Raw genomic sequence first — 18,331 nt, forward strand, 5'->3', positions numbered from 1 at the left:
ATGTACGTTAAAAATAGTTGGAATTTTTAACCCACTCCTGAAAACCAAATGTATGTCCCCCTCCTCTCCCCTTTTCAATTACTTACTACTCCCCTTCTCTATTGCACCCACAATTCCTGCTCTCCCTTCTCTCTTACCCTCCCCTCTTCAATTCATTTTCTCTCCCCAACTCCTGTGCAAACATAATAAATAGACAGCCACCAAGGCAACAGTAAGTGCCTCTGAAGATGTGCTACCACTATTTCAACTGCAGCAACAGCATCAAGCACATCACGTTTGTGGGAAATTGAGAAAGGCGGTGAACTGCACCATGTCTTTTTAATACACCAACTGCTCACATTCACTGCACTTTCGCACTCTGATTGAACCAATCAGGTGGCTGTTTAAAGCAAGTTTTACATAGTCATAGCAACCACCAATGCACAAATGCATGATAAACAACTAATGATGAGAATCAATACATTTCAGGATTACTTATCTGATGACACCTTAAATAAGTGCAATTGATACTACACTATTGTTTGTAACCAAATTAGAGTTGCTGCACAACTTGGGAGCATAATAATAATATAGTTTATTGTCACATGTATGTGACGCGCATATAATGAGAAGTACTAATTGACTTTCAAACTTTGAGACATCGATACGATGTGCATAATTGTATGTTTCCCAAATTCAAATTTCCCTTCAAATTCTCTCAAATGCAGGGTCATAAGAACAAAAGCTGAACAAAGAATTGCCGCAAATTGGAATCGCACCAAGAAAATTTGCACCGGGGACGCATCAAAAATAGTTGATGAAGCCTATTGGGAAGTAGATTAACAAGCAACGAGACACTTTTACGCCAGTAAATTTTAAACAACTTCAGGTCCATCATTTTTACTGCCGTAGAAAGAACGGCATAAAAATCCATATACACTTCATTAGAAAACTGTCAGAAGAAATGAAATAACAGATGCGCCAGAGTGGGAAAATTTTTAAACAATTTTTACATAAAAAAGTTAATTCTTGACATGAACATTACTAGGGCATGCCCGTACTATATATAAGCTAGGACGTGCCCGTACGTGGGTGCCCGTTCCTTGCCAAAAAAAAAAAAAAAAAAAACATTAATGGTTTGGTCCATTCGCAACGACCACAGAACCCCCCCCTCTATTTACATGCAATGGTTTGGTCCAAAGCGAACGGTTTGGTCCATTCGATGTGATTCGATGATTCGATGTGAATGGTTTGGTCCATTCGCAACGACCACAGAACCCCCCCCTCTATTTACATGAATGGTTTGGTCCATTCGCAAAGCCAAAGCGAACGACCACAGAACCCCCCCCTCTATTTACATGAATGGTTTGGTCCATTCGCAAAGCCAAAGCGAACGACCACAGAACCCCCCCCCCTCTATTTACATGAATGGTTTGGTCCATTCGCAACGGCAAAGCGAACGGCGAACGGCTAAATCGCCATAGCTCGGTAAGTACTTGTCCGATTAATTTCAAACCTTGAAAAGGCACATCCTCGGGTCCCCAGCAATATACCTGGCAAGTTTCAAGTATATCGGACCGGTAGTTGTCGAGAAACAGCGGTCACAGACAAACAGACAAACGTACAAACGTACAAACGTACAGACAGAGATTACTGGAATTATAGATAGATATTCAAACAAGCCATGAGAGGAAAGGGTGAGGACCTTTATAAGAGAAAGAATGGAGAACAACAACTTAAGGGAAAGGCAGTGATTGATGGGTGGGGGATGCAGATTCAAGCACAAAATAAAGCTGAATGACGAACATATTGACCACAAGATCACAAATGACAAAACATATTACCAAAATTTTCTGATGCTAATGTGCATGGTTCCTCTTCCAGGTAAAATTCACAACTGCATTTGCAAGTTCGTTGAAAAGATCAGTAATTGAGCATGTTGCATCATGTAGGGCTGAAGGTTCGTTCGAGCTACTTGCCTTTGATTCATCTAGTTTGGGTTTGATTCTCAAACAGACTATAAACTTCCAGTCTGGTGTTTATCAGGCAGGATACAACTATGCCGTCTCTTGGAGATCTTAAGTTGGGGACCTGTCTGCTCGCATTAGCTGTGGATCATGCAAAAGATCACACAGTGTCGTTCATTGAAGAATAGGCGAGTTATTGCTGGCAAATTAAAAAAAATCCTGTCCTTATAACTAGAGGGGCCACTGCATTCACAGCACAACCAAAAACCCTCAGAAATGAAGCCACCAGCAGCAACGTGATGTAAATGTTCAAATCAAGGGATCCATCACAAAGAACACACTCTGAGGATAGTTGACATCTCTTTTTGGAGAGCTTGTGCTTCCTCAACCACTACTATTAGACTTGTAACATGACTCAAGGTTATTTCATAGGCCTTGTACTGATATGGAACTTTGGTCATATGCCTGGGATCACAGTGGAAACTATCAACACAAGTGTGTATTCTAGTGTACTAGGGCATTGCCCGTACTATATCTATATCTAAAATTATATCCCCCCCCTCTATTTACATGAAATGGTTTGGTCCAAAGCGAACGGCTTGCGAATACGGTGACAATCCCCCCCCCTCTATTTACATGAAATGGTTTGGTCCAAAGCGAACGGCTTCCGGAGTTTGGTAAAGAAATCGCCATCGCGTGCACAAACGCGCAGGAAAGCGAATGAATCGCAAATTCGTTTTTATTAGTTTTAAAACATAGTTTAACGCCAACATAGTTTGCAAACGTGAAATAAATGAATACGCTCTCAAATGTGCCATCCGAGGCAGAGTGTGTCCGCCACGTTCGGCACACGCGATAGTTCGCTGCTCTCTGATTGGTTGAATCGTTTTTTGGACATAGCTCGGTAAGTAATTGTCCGATTAATATGAAACCTTGAAAAGGCACATCCTCGGGTCCCCAGCAATATACCTGGCAAGTTAAAAGTATATCGGACCCGTGGTTGTCGAGAAACAGCGGTCACAGACAAACGTACAAACGTACAGAGATTACTGGAATTATAGATAGACTAGGGCATTGCCCGTACTATATCTATATCTAAAATTATATCCCCCCCCCTCTATTTACATGAAATGGTTTGGTCCAAAGCGAACGGCTTGCGAGTACGGTGACAATCCCCCCCCCCTCTATTTACATGAAATGGTTTGGTCCAAAGCGAACGGCTTCCGGAGTTTGGTAAAGAAATCGCCATCGCGTGCACAAACGCGCAGGAAAGCGAATGAATCGCAAATTCGTTTTTATTAGTTTTAAAACATAGTTTAACGCCAACATAGTTTGCAAACGTGAAATAAATGAATACGCTCTCAAATGTGCCATCCGAGGCAGAGTGTGTCCGCCACGTTCGGCACACGCGCTAGTTCGCTGCTCTCTGATTGGTTGAATCGTTTTTTGGACATAGCTCGGTAAGTAATTGTCCGATTAATATGAAACCTTGAAAAGGCACATCCTCGGGTCCCCAGCAATATACCTGGCAAGTTAAAAGTATATCGGACCCGTGGTTGTCGAGAAACAGCGGTCACAGACAAACAGACGTACAGACGTACAGACGTACAGACGTACAAACGTACAGAGATTACTGGAATTATAGATAGATAACATTTTGTTATGCTAAATGAGCGGCATTTTTATCAGTAGTTTATTTTTATACCGCTTATTAGGTCCAACAGTGCAAGCCAAAGTTCAAAATCCATTGATTTGTGCATAAGCTATGTTAATAGAAATCATAAATTGCTTATTAAACAATGGATCACAAATTGACCTAAAATAACCGATTTTAAAGTACCTCTTGTGTAATTCATTCTGAAATCTATCATGCTTCTTTAGAAGTACCGTATACATGTTAGCGCAACACTATGCAGCAAATCAGCATCAATTGTGAAATTATTTTAGATGTCTTCTGGCAGTTTAGAATAATCTGCCTCACCCACACTCCTGGAAAATTAAGTTCGCCGATTCGCTCACCTATTTCACCAATTAGCAATTTGCAGGTACTCGCGGGTTTTTTTTAATGTGTACCCTGTTCCCTGTGCTCCAACTACGCGGGGGTTTTGTGTGTATAAACAATCGCCACCGACGCATGGACCCCCAACAATGGCCAGTACTAACCACTAGTGCTGGACCGACATCGGTATCGGTAATCAGAAGAGGCCGATGTCAGAAAATTTTGGTAAGCGGCATCAACCGATTGGAGTCAGTGTGAGCACCAATTACCGATTACAGTAGTGTATACAGCCCAAAAACCTCGGGTAGCTTTCACCCTTGTTTAGGGTGAATTTCAATAAACAATATTTTTTAAATGTTGCATTATAGATGTTTCAAGGAGATGTGCATTAACATTATTCTTCATAAACAGCTAGCAATCATCATGTGATATGTAGATCACACCTGAAATATTAAATTGGATCAACCTGAAATTGGCTTGGTAATTTGGAAAACATTAATATGGCAAAAGGCTCTGGAATCAGGTGATATAATCAAATTTATTTTGCTTTGAAACTCACAAAGAGAAACGACATAACCTTTCTAAAGCACACTCGATTCATATAAATTAACCAATTACTTTCGAAACAGCCACAGGAACAAAGGAAAACACAATCACTCATACGCTGCTGATGTCAAAAGTTAAAACCTACTGTACCTCCTTCCTGGCCGTACCAAGGTAATGTGTTACCTGAGCAGTACGTCTTGACGTCATGCGTCCTAGGCGCACCCAAGTGCATCAAAGCATCAGATAAATTAATTTTTGCACATATCAAGGTAATGGTTAGCCTCCCGCTGAGCTTGTTAAATCACCGGGTGAGTAGCCCCCACTCGTGTGCTGATACCACCATTTATATCATTGAGTCAACAGCCGATCGATTTACTTACTGTATGAACAATTGTTCGGAACAGAATCCATTTGTAACCATGGGGACTCTACTGTATTTTGTATAAAACTTGCTTTTCACACGACCAGACAAGTATGAAATGCATAATTTCATATCTGCCAATAGCTTATCTTCAACATATCTTACGCTGAGAGAGTTGAAAGGACTTCAACATAGCTTACTGCGACCCACCGGCCCCTCCTGTGGCCTAACCACCTTTGCCCCATTGAAACAATGCTCCGACGTTCGTGAATTTGAGATTCGCGGTAGTTTCAAGAACATACCCACAGAGAAGGTCAGGGTTTTACTGTATTTTCTTTTTGCAGTGAAGACAGATTTCGTGTTAAGATACAACATAAAGTCCGTAAGGATAGGGAGGGAGGAAGGGTTATGTCAAAAGGTTTTTTTTCTCTTTTCAAAAATATTTTAGTAAAAGCATTGTTTCAAAGATTCAGATCTATATGCCATGGAATCAGGAAACTACCAATGCTGGGGAAAAGGTGCGACACTGGCAGGAAATGATATAGAAAAGGAAGAGAATCTGTGCTGTTTCACTGGCACAAATTTATTCATGATTGGTGGAAAGATTTTTTGACTCCCTCACGTGAGGAATGGAAGAAATGAAGCAAAAAATGGGAGTGGGGAAAGGAAAGAGGGGAGAGAGAGTGGAGAGTGAGCGAGAGAGAGAGACAGAATGAAAGATACTGAAAGAAGAGGAATCCATAAAGAATCACAGGGCAAAAAAGAAAGGCCTGGTAACGTCATTTTATTGAACATCAGTAGTGTAAGCAAAGCAGCAGGAAATTACACAGGCAAAGGTGAGGGAAACCATTGTGGCTAGTATGAAGATACAGCAGCAATGTGGTCATCGAATACTGGTAACAATCAATCAAGGAGCTGGAAAAGCAGAGGAGAAGTCGCTAAGCAGGTCAAAAAGCCAAAGGAACACGATAGGTGACACGAGTGGAAACAGACACAATATTATGTAGTGTGAAAAATACACAATTATGAATCGTAAATAGCAATTTGTTTGCTGTGCGTCTATACAGTATAACACTCTAAGCCACATAGGCAAGTGTGCCAGTTGTGGAACATAGAGCAATGGCACTGGATGTAGGCAGCTTCAGGTTGAAATTGCAGAATGAGGGAAGCACGGTACGAAATACGAAATACTCTGTCATCCAGTGCCTTCCTTCCTTCCTTCCTTCCTTCCTTTGTGAAAAGGAGTGCTAATGGCTTGCAAATATGCCGCCACCACAAGATCCACGTACAATGTGGTGCATATGTGCTTTATGTAACGTGTCCGAGGCAAAGAACAGGCGTGTTGCTGGAGGTGTGGAAACTTGGACAAGGTGAGTCAGGAGCGGCAAGGGACAGGGGTACGGAAAAGAAGTAAAGGTGCCATCCGAGAGCAAGGCAGGCGTAGCAGCCATTAGGCCTGTTGGACAAAGATACAGTACAAAGAAGCTGGTTAGATACATCCACAGGTCAAATGCAGGCAAACATGTCTGCCAAAAGTTTTGAGCCAGGTTCAGAAACATCGCAGAAGGCATTAGTGAATGGCACTTAGGAAAGGAGCAAAAAAGACAAATATACAGTAAGAGTGAGGAGAGAAGAGGTCAAAAGAGGAGGAGTGAAGAGGAGAAAGAAAAAAACAAGAAAGTTCAGTTTCTTTCGTACAACGTGTGCACATGTCCTTCCTCTATGTTTCACAATCTATTCTTTTTATTGGCACCAGTTTGACACCAGTTTTAATTTGACTTTTCTTCCACCAGTTTAATTTTCCATTAAACACCCACATAACTTTCCATTTGGTGGAGTTCCCCATAATCTTGGGTGAAATACAATACAATTACACTTCAACAAATGGAATGTAGAGCATCTGCAGTCACTGATCAAAAAAAAAATCACAGAATGCACTTGATGTCTGGCTAGGATTAAAGCAGGAACATATACTAAAGGACATTCAGTGTCCCATTAGAGAGGATGTTTGCTGCAGATGGGTTTTGAAGGAACCATTGAACATCCCAAACAAATTATCAGGAGAATGTCTTTGCCAGGTATGATGATCTATGTATTTTACCCTGCAAGGGGCAACAAATACCAGTGAGGAATGGGTTGGGAAGGGGAAATTGGATAAGAAGTTAATTTTACCATAGAAAGGATAGAGAAAGAGTAAAGAAGACGTCATGCAGAGCACGATACTTGCAAAATCTACCCCTCCCCAAAAGAAAAAGTTGCCATGGATAAATCAAATTGTCCATTTCATTAAGATTAAAATTGACGATCTTAATGAAAGCTCAAGTCAATCGGATTAAAATTGATGATTTTTCAGATAGAAATTGATATTTGAAGTTTGACCTTGAGTTGACCTTTGACCTTAAAAATAGTTGGTTTCCAAATTCAGTGAGGTACTATGCAATTGCTGTTTAAATTTCAAGTCGATCGATGTTTAGTTTTCAAAGATTAAAAATAATAATAATAAAGGAGTTTGAGAGTAGACAGAGAAGCAAAAATTTTTTAATAAATAAAGAATAATCGATAGTATTTCATATTGTGTCAAAAAGAGAGTTTCGCCATGTAGAGAGCCAAGTGACAAATTCATATCGTTAAAAGAAGTAGAGGCTTTCAATGAGGTACCTCAAAAGGAAATTAGATGGAATGCAATCCACAAATTAAAGATGTTCATCACAGTGACCATTGTTCTTTAGAATATACTGCAATTTGTTCAGTCAAGATAATCTTTGCGATTTGTGCAACTCACGTTGCACACCTGTTACTTACAAATAATGAGCCCAATGTGTCGATTATCCCTGCCAGTCACGTTTCCTTTAATGTGCAGGCTTGCTAATAGATGTTATTCCCCAGTTTTCATACTAGGTAAACCATAGAAGACTGCTTATTTACAGACACTTTTGTGAGTTTAAATATTTCCTTGAGGGACAGGCAAACTTCATAAGCTCACACAATCACGCCTTGTGAACTCGCATCATTCCTTGTGTGTTCATCACTGATATGCATCAGCAGAGCTGCTTTTAAAATACGCCTAACTTGTTAAGTACAACAACACATGACCCACATAAATTTACAACCATGTGACTAAACATATAACGAATAAGTTACATTTTAATTTTTACCTCTGCCACCAAAGGTGGATGGAAGTTATGTTTTCACCCCTCTATGTCTTGCAAATCTTCCCTCGTTTCTGTACTACAACTCCCAGGAGGGATATGTGAATAGCCCAGTTCCTTCGCCATATTTTTGTGTCAGAAGCACTCCACAAGTCATTCTTGAACATGATCTATTCCTTTTATTTTTCTTCGCAAGGATTGTTTTCCAAACCGGTCTCTAACCTAAACACTTGGTCCATCAACCTTCCTCCGTGCCGTGAACAATAATTATTTCCACCCATCCCACGATCTCTATCGCCATATGTCCAGAATGGGAATCTTGAGAAGTCCCCCCTGCTCCCACTATCCAGCAGCCTCCCAGCTTCCCCGTTGGTCCTAACTGTGTGGACCTCAAACATCTGAGGCCTCCACTCCAACCTGACAGATCTCCCAATCCATGCCACTGCTGATTAACCAGAAATCATATATTTAACAGAATCCTTCCTCACACAGGATGTTCCTGGCCAAAGACTTCTCTGATTTGATAGGTCTGAACCCCGCGCCCTGGTGGCGGAGTTGCACTTTACATCATGAACTCAATTTATAATTGTCTGTGCACTAAGCTTGCACCTCCCAACCCCCCAGGAGTACTTTTGGCTGTGACTTTCCCTCTGCTCCCACTTCATTGTTTGTCTGTGTGTTGTACCATCCACCAGTGACAACTCCATCTACAACTCTCTCAGACAACATAAAACAAGCTACTAACCATTAAACCCAACTCTCTCTTCCTCATATGTGGTGATTTCACACCATGCAACTTGGGTGGGTGTTGGTACCACTCTCACCAACCATGGCACTTTAGCAAAGGACTTCTGTGACCCCATGGGACTGACTCATTACGAACTTTGCGACACAAATTTCTCCAAATGGCAAATCATCCCTTCTAGACTTGGTGATGACTATAACGTCCCCCGCAAATGTCTCCTGCTCTTCCTCTGTTCCAATTGGTTCCTCTGATCCTATACTTGTGAGAGTCAACATTTCTCTGGCTATTCTCAGAGAGTTGTCTCAGCGCCGGTGAGTCTGACATTTCAATCAGGAAGATTTTCAGGGACTGAAAGCAACCATCTCACTTCAGGACTGGTCTAATGTATCTACTGCCACTGATATCAACTCAGCCTGGGAATTCTTCCGCAGAAATCTGCTATCTCTAAGCACAGATCCATCCAATCTCATCTTCAGTTATCCTATTCTTCTTCCCATCTATGGTACACTGAATCCTGTGGTGAGGTAGTTGCTTTGAAACAACTTGCATTCTCTTCTTTTAAGGCAAACCTGACCGAAGGCAACCTCAGATCATTCCACAAAGTCTGCACTCTCAGGAGAGGATAGCCAGAACTCTCAGGAGAGCCAGAACACAACATCTGCCGACCTCAAAAGTGAACTTTCAAACATATCCTGGTGGTACCTTGTTACGTCCATCTCTTGATTATGCTCCCCCTCCATCCCTCCCTCATTTCCAATGGCACCACAGCACACTCCGCTTGTAAGAAGGTCAAATACCCCAATTCTGCGTTTGCTTCTAAATTATGTGTCCCCAACCCCTCCTCTGTAACCGCCATATCCAGCCGCACACAAATGCTCCTAGACTCTGTCTTTTGCACCTGAGGAGGTGGACAAGTTTCTGGCAACCCTCAACTCAGCATCAACATGACCGGACAGCATCAGCTCACGTGTGCTAAAAATCGGCTCTACTGCTTTTACACATCCTTTATGCTCTGTTCACTCATACATTACCTCCGCCACCTAAGGAGTATGGATGTTATGTTTTCACCCCTGTCTGTCTGTTTGTTTGTGAGCAGTATATCTCAAAACGTTGTGGATGGATTTGGACTAAACTTGGTGGACAAGTTGGGTATGTGACAGGGAAGAATTGATTCAATTTTGGTGAAAAGTTGAATCCGGATCCGGATTAGAGAATATTTTAAAGTGATTCTTGACCATTGAGTGAACGGGCTAAAACCGATACAGTATATAGCATGATATCTCAAAATGTTATGGACCGATTCAGATGAAAGTTGGTGGACAGGTTGGGTGTGTGACAAGGAAGAATTGATTCAATTTTGGTGAAAAGTTGAATCCGGATCCGAATCAGAGAATTTTTAAAAGTGATTCTTGACCATTGAGTGATCGGGCTAAAACTGATATATAGCATGAGGTCTCAAAAAGTTATGGACCGATTCGGATGAAACTTGGTGAACACAGTGTGCGACAAGGATGAACCAATTTGATTTTTGATGAAGATCCGGATCCAAATCCGACCTATCAGTGGGATACAAAATATAAACTGTTCAGCTTGACAGAGGAATGCTCTCTACCAAGTGCCGTTCTTGTTCACTATAGGTCAGTTTCCATATGCCTGGAAGTTAGCCAACATTACTGCAATAGACAAATATGGTGCAAAATGTATTCTCTCAACGAAAGGCCTATGAGCTTGCTTCCAATTATAAGCAAGGTCATGGAAGATCATTGCAGTTGACATAAAATCCTTCTTCTCTACTGTTCCTTCTGTGTTCTATTTAGGTCCTGATCCATTCAATGTAATAAGCTTTTCCATGAGTCGAGACTGTGTATACAAAAAATAAATAAAGAAAAAACCCCCCAACAAACAACAATTCTCTTGAAGAAATTCAGTCACTCAAACGTTTGGGTATCACTATCAGCCATGACCTTTCTTTGGCAAACCACATTTCGAAGTTGGCCTCCAAAGCTGGGCATCCTCCATCATGCAAAGTCCTTCCTTGGCACACCTGAACTCTTAATCACCTAGAAGGCCATCCGCAGCTTGTTGAAGTACTGCTCTCACCTTTAGGCTGGCACCTCTGCCTCACACCTTGCTCAGCTTGAGAGCGTGGAAATAAGGTCTTCAAGATTATTATAACCTTCCATGATGAAATTGAGTCTAAGGGCCTATCACTCTCCCATCGCAGACAGGTTGGTGGTTTCTCTGTCTTAACTACCACCTCCTTTCTGGTCTTGCATCCTCTGCTCTTTCCATAGCTTTGTCTCAACCCTCCCCTCCCCCAGGTTTCTGCAGGGGGAATGCGGTGCACCATCAACCCCCTTCTGGTGAAACTCTCAAAATCCAGTATCACAGCTCACCTCCACTCATTCATTCCTCTTTTTCCCAACTGTGGCACCAACTTCCACATTCTCTTCAATCTTATTTTCCTTCCAGGTGCTGTTCCGCATCATGTCAGATCGTCCCCAATCTAAAACCATGCTCTTTTCTACCCTGAAGCATACGCCCTAACCCCAAGCCCTCCTCCTTCCAAATGTCCAGTTTTTCCTTCCTGAGAGTTTACTTCTGTATCTATCTTGTCCATCCCCAGCATCCTTTTCTGCCCCCAACCATTGTTTGTCGGTCTTCGTCTATTTTTAACTTCGGTCCTGCTGATGGGCTTCGGCCCTGCTTTCAGGATGGGATGTTTCTTCCCTCTCTTTCTGCTATTCTTTTTGTTATATTGGGTCCTGATCTGTTTTGTGTTCTAGTTCTTCCACGAGCCTCGACTATGTATGCAAAAATATCTATAAAAAAATTTGGTTTGTTTTAATGTCAAACAATAGTTTAATGATGGATCACATGATCTGATGCAAAATGTATTCACTGCATGCTGGATAAAAAGTGAAAGAGCTTGGTGAACTTTGAATGTGGATAAAATTAATTCCTGAAAATTATGAACAGAACAGCTGACACAACCTTCCCTTAGCCAAACCAAAGGAAGGAACATATTGGTGCGACAGAAAATCGAAATTTCCAAACTTTCAGCCAATTAAGCCAACTTCAGCCAACTTCCAAACTTTCAGGTAAGTGCATGCTGAGAAATTTTTATGTATTAAGATACTTTCAGGAATCAGATAGTTACAGAAAAAAGGGGATGAGGAGTGGAGAGGAGAAATGGGAAACAAAACCATCCCCATTATTTTACCTGCCATACATTATTCTCAATGCACAGTAATCGAATGCAACACTATTTCAGACATGAGCAATGGTGATGACACAAATGATAAACTCATGCAAAACCAGAGTACCAACAATTATCTTATTCATTCGGGAAACGAAGGCCTCGTCTACATAAGCAGGTCCGAGTCGTTCGGAACAGAACCGGTTCTGCATCACCATTGATTGTTGACTCGAGCTTGGACAAATTGCAAAAATTTGGGGCGGGTTTAGCTTCGGTGTTTTGTGGCTCTGCCCAGTGCCTTACGTCACGCAATTAACAAATGAGCATCACGTACACGAGTTTGTCTCACTTAGCGTCTGTCCTCAATTGTCTTCTGCATATTCCTCATTATTTGTCATCCACTCCAGCCACAAATTATATCACAAAATGTAAATAAGTAACCAAGACAAGAGAATGCATCAGAAGAAACGTCCCAAGTGTTGTCCGACATATTTTCAGACACAGCTTACACTGACACGCAACGACATATTTACAATTCGCAAAGAAACGCCAATTTTATAATTTTTCCTGATAAAGGAATGGCAAAGATTGGGTTCGTATCAAAGACGATGAATAAACTGTTATATTAAATTAATGGGATGTAGAGAAGACAGGATGACGACTAAATGGCCTCCAAACCAAAGAGAATTTCGTAACAACACCCCACTCAGAAGAAAAGAAAAAACATGACAAAGTAGTCAGGCTCGAAGCTGCTAAACTGAGAGGCGACCTGGACTGGGCCAATAATACAGGGGCTTGTCTCGAAAGGCTCAAACCTGCTAATGGAGACAAAGCATAAAAAGCTTACAAGGAACACAAGCTTGTGGAGAAAAAAAACCCCCAAAAACAAAACACATCTTTCCAAACCGAACTACAGCATATCAGATATTTGAATTGGAAACACACTCTGAGTTCGACAAAAGAAAGGACAAGTTAAAAGATGAAATACCAATCTTTTACCTCAACAACACTGTCATGTCACAATCAAGACAAAAAAAATGTCACTGCATGAACACTTACCCCGTTCCACTCGACGCCCATACTCACTTCCCCGCCACCAGGATGCCCGCTCTCATATTTGACGACAACATCAGTCGAAGATGAGCCATCACGGACACGTCGTTTTTCCAAATCGCCATCATTAAGAATGTCAGCCACACGGGCCTGCCGCACGACATCTAGACCCTGCCACCCACACACAATCACAATTAAACTTCAAAAGCACAATTGGTGCCTCAGTAAAAAGCAGATATCTGCATTGTACTCTTTTTGAATGTCTCACTGAATTTTGCAGTTGCTGACACAATTTTTTAAATAATGGAAGGTGAGGGGTAATTCCAGTAAAAGCTTACTTGAAGGAATGTCCATATGATAATTAGTATGAGGTCCTTTTACACTTGATTGACCCTGTCCCCCCAAAATCGGCAATTTTATTACCCACATGACACACAATGTTATGAGAATTTTTTTTTGCTGCAGGTAGTTTTTATAATGATTGACTATCAGAGTTTTCTTGATCAAAAAAAACTTCATCAAATGCGCTTTCTGACGAGTCTGAAGGGAGTTGTGCGGCCATTATCCATTGCGTGCAGAGACAACATTGCCTTTGGTTACGTCACGCAGATGATGTCATGACCATCGCTATTTTTAGGGACGGTACCCGATTAATTTGCTTCTTTAACTGTAACGCCTCAACAAATTATTAAAGTTAAAAACCACGTCGAGTTCTTTGTTTATTGCTTTAAAATCAATACAATTGTTATGCGCCATCGGTAGATTTGCGCTATCGACCGATTGAGGGTTAGATATCGATCAATATTTCCAACAGACAATCCTTACCATTTCTCCCTCCCCTCCCGACACAAATCGATCGACGGCGCTGCGCTATCCAGCGATGATACGCATCCATTGATGGCGCAAAACGATGCCTGCGCCATCCACCATCGGTCATAGCGCAAATCTACCGATGGCGCATAACATAATCACATCAGAAAGTTTTTTTTATATGTCTGCACCTTTGAAGAAGAAGTATCAAGGTGGTAATAAACCAGGTGTTAAAAGTTATTTTTTTAATGGCCTGAATCTTGACCTTTTGACATATGTATGTCCTGCACATAAAGGGTTATGATAAAGCACTATCAGCCTATTCTGGCAATCTGGGTTGTTAAGGAAGCAGACCGCTCAGCTGAGGCTCACAACTACTGTAGTTTGCAAAGAGTGTTGGTCCATCGAACATCATGGAGTTGTTGAAAGCACTCATGCTCATGAAAACAAGCATTCTGAGTATTGCGCTGCAATACATGTCCCCTACCGGCAGTCTGTCGTCCGGAAAACTGTTGGGGAAATTACCAAGGGTTATTTATCCACAGGTTCTGAATCGTTCCCAATCGCTAATTACCTCAGGACGGGCTCACCTGTGATTTGCACTCGGGACTTCGATTTATACACCTTGCAGACAGGTCAGCAGAAGCACGAGAAAATAAGTTGTTGATAAAGAACCTTTCGAGTCGCTAAATATCAGTAATTTATTATATTTTCCGGTTCACGATCAATGATCGATGTGTATATATATTGTTACGGTTTTTAGAACCTCCACTAGTAAATGTTTCCCTTATAAATGTCCCCCTGTAAATATTCCCATCAATTGGCTTGTTAAAGATCTGGTATCTAAAGGTGGTTTTAATTGGCTTGTTAAAGATCACACCCTAGTTAGTCCATGAACAACACGTAGCGAACCATAGGACCTCTCCGTAGTTACCTCATTATTATGTGTTTCAGTTAAGGACCTGTTCCCAATAGTTGAATCTGCGTTGCATTAATCAAATAAGATAGGTCCCTTTCAATTTCCCCAAATCGCCTCACCCACGCTTCAAAGTGACAGTCGGGAAGCGTTCGCTGCCCCTTGGTTTGGCTCGTTTGATTGCCCCAAGCCGCCATTAGCCATGCGGTCAAGCCGAGAAAGAAGGGGGAGGAGCCACCAGAACAACGTGTGGCACGTCGGCTCGTCATAGGAGGTGGAGTCAGCAAGCCTTTACCGGCCAACCAGCACCGCGGTGAGCTAACCGGTAGGCGTGTTATCAGAGCCGGCGGCTTGATTTCCAACACAGCAATAAAAGCGGCTGCAAGGGACTGCTTGGCCAGTTAAGTGAGAGGGTTCCGAAGAAGGAGAGAGGAAAAAAGGTATGAGCTGGGTGAGAAGGTGCAACCTGAATAAGAGAGTCGGTGAGAAGGCACGAGAGAGACGAAGCTGCGCGGAGCTGCTTCGGAAAGCCCCTACCGTGTGAAACCGAATATGTGGAGCTGCGTTGGCTGTTCGCTTCCAGCCCGGAGCGTGGACCTGGAGCGGACCTCCTTGCTGTGCCTTCCCCCCGAACCTTCCAGCCCTGCTGTCCTGCACGGACCCTTCTCCTTCGTCCAGTGATTCCTGCCTGCTATTCCCTTGGGCGTTGATAATTAAGACTGTTTTAAGGTTTGCCCTGTGTATCTGCTTTTTCTTCTGTAAATTACTTTCGTTCCTCCTCTTCTTTGGTTTTGTACATAATTAATAAATTCCACCTGTTCCTTCTTATTCTTTGGTTTCATTCTCCCCTGATCGCTTTAGTCCTTTCTTTCGATTGAGTACCTGTGGCACGATTTGGCCAATGCTCGGAATCGGGTTTAGTCTCTTGATAACGGCTCGAGCCGCGGATTGCTAAACCGCTCGGCAAATACCATCTTGTCCGTGGTTCGAGCGGTGCTTGTCTCCCTGTTTTGCGGAGGGATTGGTAAAGGTATTCGGGAGAACACCTTGACCAATAACCCTGATCAATTCCACCCTGCAAAAGAGCGTTACAAGTACCAGGACCAGAGACGGCCAGCTTAACAGGCCAAGGGGATTCACCCCTCCCCCCCCTTGCTAAGGGGAGTGCCGTCTCTGAGATCCGTAACAATATGTTGCTCGGCTTGGCTCCGCCCTTCCCGAAAGCGCGTGCTGTGTCGCGCTGTTGACGTTCGCGAGACGAGGCTGAGGGCGCGCAGTGCGGCTTGAGGAGAACTCTAGAATAAACAAGAGATATCCATTTAAAAAAATATTTTCGTTTAATTAACGATATCTGCCAAACCACGTTCCCTATCGCAAATTCCAAAAGGACATTTTAGTAGACTGACATGCTGAACAGATGTGTGAAGTTTCCCCTTGATTGGATCAAAAATGAGGGAGGAGCTCGGTTTTAAAGGTTCATGCTTAGAAACGTCATAACTCTGAAACCATGTGATGCATGACGTCATGCTCACTGACTTTTTTGTTCATCATGGGTATGCGATTCTGCCTGCAAAGTTTGGCCTCGATCTGTTCAGCCGTTGCAGAGGAAAAGGGGTTTTCGTGTTTTCACGAAAAACAATATGGCGGCCGAACCACGTGACCTGTGACGTCATAATTACCATTAAAATATTCTACAGACCGAGTCCCTCATATGGTGAAAATTTGATCTCAATCGGTCCTATTATTGCAGAGAAAATCTTTTTTAAAGGAAATTAAAACTTAAAATGGCACTGAGTTAAGGATCATCAGAATTATCAGAATTCCCAAAGTTCAAAGTGCCATAACTTTGTCAAAAATGATCGAAACGTCGTGAAGTTCGAACCTGATCCGTAACTTATCATGAGGAAACCATGTGCCAAGTTTGAAATAATTAGCGTTAAGAGTTTAGGAAAAAAGTCCGGAAAACTGTTCTTTGCGTGACGGACTGACGGACTGACAGACTGACAGACTGACGGACGGAGGGACGGCGTGCAAACCTATAGTCCCCTCCGGTGTACACCGGTAGGGGACTAATAATAAATGCAAGCTGAACCTGCCGATCATCTTGCATGAGCATGAGCATTTTCAGGTCATTCCCTTGAAACAAAGGCCCTATGTTCTCATGAGGAAATGGAGTAAAATTGAGAATGTGTGTCTGAGATAGTCCGTGCCTGGCGACGGGATCGAGCAGCACATTCTTCCAGTGTCTCAGCCGCTTCAAGCTTTCCTTGGCGGCGGTACAGTGCGCTCAGGTTCTTCAACGTTGTAGCCACTGTCGGGCTACAAGTGCAGACACGCGGACACACACAACAACAACAACAACAACAAAGCTTGCAATGTATTCAAACAAAAAAGGTCAATAAACTTCTAAGCATGAACAATCAGCACCGATTAGCATACTGATCACCACTTAATGGTTTAATAACAGTACAACAGAAGCCAACACTACTGCCATGCCGTGGCATCTTGATGTCAACAGAAATGCTTTTGTAAACACAACGTAATAAGAGTTTATGTGTTGCCAGAGGAGATGAACAATTCATGTTATCAAGTTGATTAACAGTATGATTACCACTGTGGGAAATGGGATGTGGCTGGAATTGCAAGCACCAGCCGTTCATCAGAGCAAAATAAACCGATGACGATGATGATTATGATTGAGATGATGATGATGCTGATGATCGAGATGATGATGATGATGATTGAGATGATGATGATGATGATTGAGATGATGATGCTGATGATTGCGATGATGATGATTGAGATGATGATGATGATTGAGATGCTGATGCTGATAATTGAGATGCTGATTGAGATAATGATGATGATGATGATTGAGATGATGATGATGATGATTGAGATGATTATGATTGAGATGATGATGATTGAGATGATGATGCTGATTATTGAGATGATGATGATTGAGATGATTATTGAGATGATGATTATTGAGATGATGATTGAAATGATGATGATTATTGAGATGATGATGATTATGATTGAGATGATTATTATTGAGATGATGATGATGACGATTGAGATGATGATGACGGATTGAGATGATGATGACGGATTGAGAGGATGATGATGATGATTGAGATGATGCTGATTGAGATGATGATGATTGAGATGATTATGATGATTGAGATGATGATTGAGATGATGATGATTGAGATGATTATGATGATTGAGATGATGATTGAGATGATTATGCTGATGGAGATGATGATTATGATGATTGTGATGATGATTAGCCTTTCTTTTACTTTTGAATGGTCAACGATTGAAACGTCAGTGCACAGTCTCCCATGTCTATAAACACGCTTTTACCAAATTTCAAGTGATAAAATCCATCGTCTTGAAAACACTTTGGCAACAAACAAGACACTGTTATTCTGTTCAAGGATCCTTTAATCTCTGGATCTTTGGCTTTCCAATCATCCATGTGGATACAAAATGTATTTAGTATTGGTGCAATCGTTTTCATTAAAACAGCCATTATTAAAGCACAACATGAAGAGGCTTAAAACAATTTGAAGCAAAACAGCAATTGTCAATGCAATTTGGA

The 18,331-nt window shown here is 41.9% G+C and overlaps 1 protein-coding gene across 17 annotated transcripts in view; it reads right to left on the bottom strand.

The window, feature by feature from the left end:
• Positions 1-18,331, bottom strand: part of LOC137435371 (kinesin light chain 1) — a 150,785-nt gene that overhangs the window by 9,973 nt on the left and 122,481 nt on the right. For 7 of the 17 annotated variants that reach the window (XM_078784361.1, XM_078784367.1, XM_078784360.1 and 4 more), the window contains exons 13-14: positions 16,935-17,043; positions 13,005-13,169 (exon numbers count right to left, since the gene is read on the bottom strand). In XM_078784361.1, coding sequence (XP_078640487.1) covers positions 13,005-13,169; positions 16,935-17,043 — 274 coding nt within the window. Of the gene's footprint in view, positions 1-5,616; positions 6,309-13,004; positions 13,170-16,934; positions 17,044-18,331 lie in introns of those variants that run through there. The other 10 variants (XM_078784370.1, XM_078784365.1, XM_078784369.1 and 7 more) reach the window with 3 other exon arrangements.

The sequence above is a fragment of the Myxine glutinosa genome, chromosome 9 (assembly GCF_964187855.1).
Source record: "Myxine glutinosa chromosome 9, kmMyxGlut1.1, whole genome shotgun sequence".
In the NCBI taxonomy this organism is placed as follows: Eukaryota; Metazoa; Chordata; class Myxini; order Myxiniformes; family Myxinidae; genus Myxine; species Myxine glutinosa.